General features: G+C 64.1%; 1 protein-coding gene across 2 annotated transcripts in view; it reads right to left on the bottom strand.

Annotated features, from left to right (window-relative positions):
• Nucleotides 1-1728, bottom strand: part of LYNX1 (Ly6/neurotoxin 1) — a 24809-nt gene extending 23081 nt beyond the window's left edge. The window contains exons 1-3 of one of the 2 annotated variants that reach the window (XM_008583182.1): nucleotides 1505-1724; nucleotides 1208-1309; nucleotides 510-971 (exon numbers count right to left, since the gene is read on the bottom strand). In XM_008583182.1, coding sequence (XP_008581404.1) covers nucleotides 775-971; nucleotides 1208-1309; nucleotides 1505-1556 — 351 coding nt within the window. In that variant the 5' untranslated portion in view covers nucleotides 1557-1724 and the 3' untranslated portion in view covers nucleotides 510-774. Of the gene's footprint in view, nucleotides 1-509; nucleotides 972-1207; nucleotides 1310-1504 lie in introns of those variants that run through there. The other variant, XM_008583183.1, reaches the window with a different exon arrangement.
• Between the last annotated feature and the right edge of the window lie 699 nt (nucleotides 1729-2427).

Below are 2427 nucleotides of genomic sequence, written 5' to 3'. Positions count from 1 at the left end.
GGGAGGGGAGGGGCGGGGAAGGCTGAGGGGTTTGGCCAAGCAAGAGGGCACCCATTCCTCGCTGAACCCAGAAAAGCCTTCTGGGGCTGGAGGGGCCTCAAAGGCCTGCTGAAGCCAAGCTACACCCTCCCCTGCCAAGGGCTGCTCCAAGACCAGGCCTGGCACGTATCTCTAGGACAGCCGGCAGTGACAGAGGCCTTCCTCACATGGCCTCGATCCCACACCTGCCCTGGGGAGCTCCTGGCCTCTGCAGGAAGCACAGAGACAGCCCTCCTGAAGCCTGGAGCCCCTTCCTCCTAGGACTGCCCCCGCCCCCAGGGGAATCCTGATTGCTTCTCCTGCTCCAGCCCACCTACTGGGCAGACCCAGGCAGGGCCTTGCTCCCAGGGCAGCCAAGAAGGTGGGGTTTGGCCACGACTCCCATCCATTCTGTTCCTTGGCCCACTGAGTCCCCGCACAAACAGCACTTTGCCAGAAGCCCCCATCCCTGGACAGAGGAGGGGCCGAGCTCTCTGACAGGGCCAGACACCTTTGGGAGGTCCAGTCCCACATGTCAGCCTTTTAATAATAAAAGATCATGGCCTTGAAGTAAGGCCCTGTGGGTGGGTGGGAAGGTGTGAAGCTCTTTTGCAGACAGACCTGGCCATGGGTGTGGTTGAGGGGGTCTTGGAAGGGGAGAAAGCTGGTGGGGTGTGCAGCGTGAGAGGGTGCAGGTTGAGGGACTGTGTCTGTGGGGAGCTTTGTCTGATTGGGTCTCCCTGGGGGCCCAGGGCTTTAGAGTAGACCCCAGAGTGTGGCAACGAGTATGGGGGCCAGGGCCAGGGTCCCTGGGGCGGTGAAGCCAGCGGCATTACAGAGGTCGTACTGGCAGCAGGAGGTTGTGGAGGCATGCTTGGAGTAGCCGTCGTACACGGTCTCGAAGCAACTGGGCACGCACGACTTGCTCACTTTCACTCGGGTCGGGGTGTCATCTGCAGAGGGTTGGGGAGGTGAGCCAGCTCCCCTGAGAGGGGCAGACAACCCCAGGTGGCCCAAGCCCAGTATTCAGGGCCATTAGGGCAGTGCCACCTCCCAGCTCAGTGCTCCCAGAAAGGATCCCAGGACAGGTGGGGCCTCCCTCCTGTCTCCCCCACACCCTCAGGGGTAGGGTAGAGCCTTCCCCCTCCTGCTCCCCGGCAGGGCTGACTGGGTCCTCCCACGGACTCACAAGTACGCGTGGTCATGCAGTAGGTAACCATGGCAGGGCAGCGCATGGGGTTGAAGCAGTTGTCTCCATTGTAGGCACACACATGGCACTCCAGGGCCTGCACTGTGGGCCGGCGGCCAGGGGTCACAGAACAGGGAGAGGCCCCTTCCTTAGCTCATCAGACCCCCAGCCCACCACTTTCCCCACGACAAAACAGCTGGTGGTGAGGTGGGCATTGGAAATTCTGGCCTCCCTCCCCACTTTCAGCCTGCCTGGCCCCAAATGTGGCTCTATCCGTCTGTCCTCTGTCCAGCTTACCCAGTGGTAGGCCCACCAGGGTCCCCAGGAACAGGGTGAGCAGGGGTGCCATGGCTGGAGGCAAGAGGGCAGCGTGGGAGTGGGGTGGCTCTTGGCAGCTGGTCCTGGATCCAGCTGAGGTCCAGGCTGGGGCAGGGCACAGAGCAGGTGGGACTGCCCCCTGCCCTCCTGGAGCTCCCGGTCTACTGGGGGAGCTGCAGCCCTGCACAGAGGATGACAAAGACAGGTGGTCGGTGCTGGACCCAAGGGACCCATGGGGGGGGGATGGGCAGGGGAGTGCGTGGGCAGAAGCCACCCAGTTCAGTGGGTGTCAGGGAGGGTTTCCTGGATGAGGGGACACTTGAGATGGGGCAAGAGTGGAGCAGGGGTTAGGACAGTCCATCCGGAGACCAGCACCTGTGAAAGTCTAAAACGACCTGCACGATTGCGGGAGGGTGAGGGAGGGGGCAGCGCTAGAGAAGGGGAGGAAGTGGGGAGGTGGGGCGAGGCCAGAGGGGCCCTGCATGCCAGGCTAGCACCAGGACTTCACCCAGGGATGGGAGCCTGGCACACGGCCCCCTCCCCACGCTGGGCCCGGGACTCCCCCTCTCCTTGCTCCTGTTGTGTCCCTGCGTTGGACCTCCTCTGCCAGGAAGGCCTCCAGGACCTTTGGTGGGGCTCTCGGGTCTGAGCCTCCGCCACCGCCACCGCCACCGCCACCGCGGGAGCTGCCGCAGGATGAGCTGTCAGCTCGCGGGGACACGCACTCCGAACGCGTCCCGGCGGCGCGGAGGCCACAGGAGGAGGAACGCCCAGATCTGGGTCTGGCGTTTCGGATGGAGATGGCCACTTTCTGGGAAGGGGGTTGCGGGGAGGGGGCAGACAGGACCACGACTCCCTTCCCTCCGCGGGACTCTCGGGCCCCCGTGCCGCTTTCCGAGAAC

Source organism: Galeopterus variegatus, unplaced genomic scaffold (genome assembly GCF_000696425.1).
Source record: "Galeopterus variegatus unplaced genomic scaffold, G_variegatus-3.0.2 Scaffold2848, whole genome shotgun sequence".
NCBI classification, from domain to species: Eukaryota; Metazoa; Chordata; class Mammalia; order Dermoptera; family Cynocephalidae; genus Galeopterus; species Galeopterus variegatus.
This window is presented reverse-complemented; position numbering and strand designations above follow the sequence as displayed.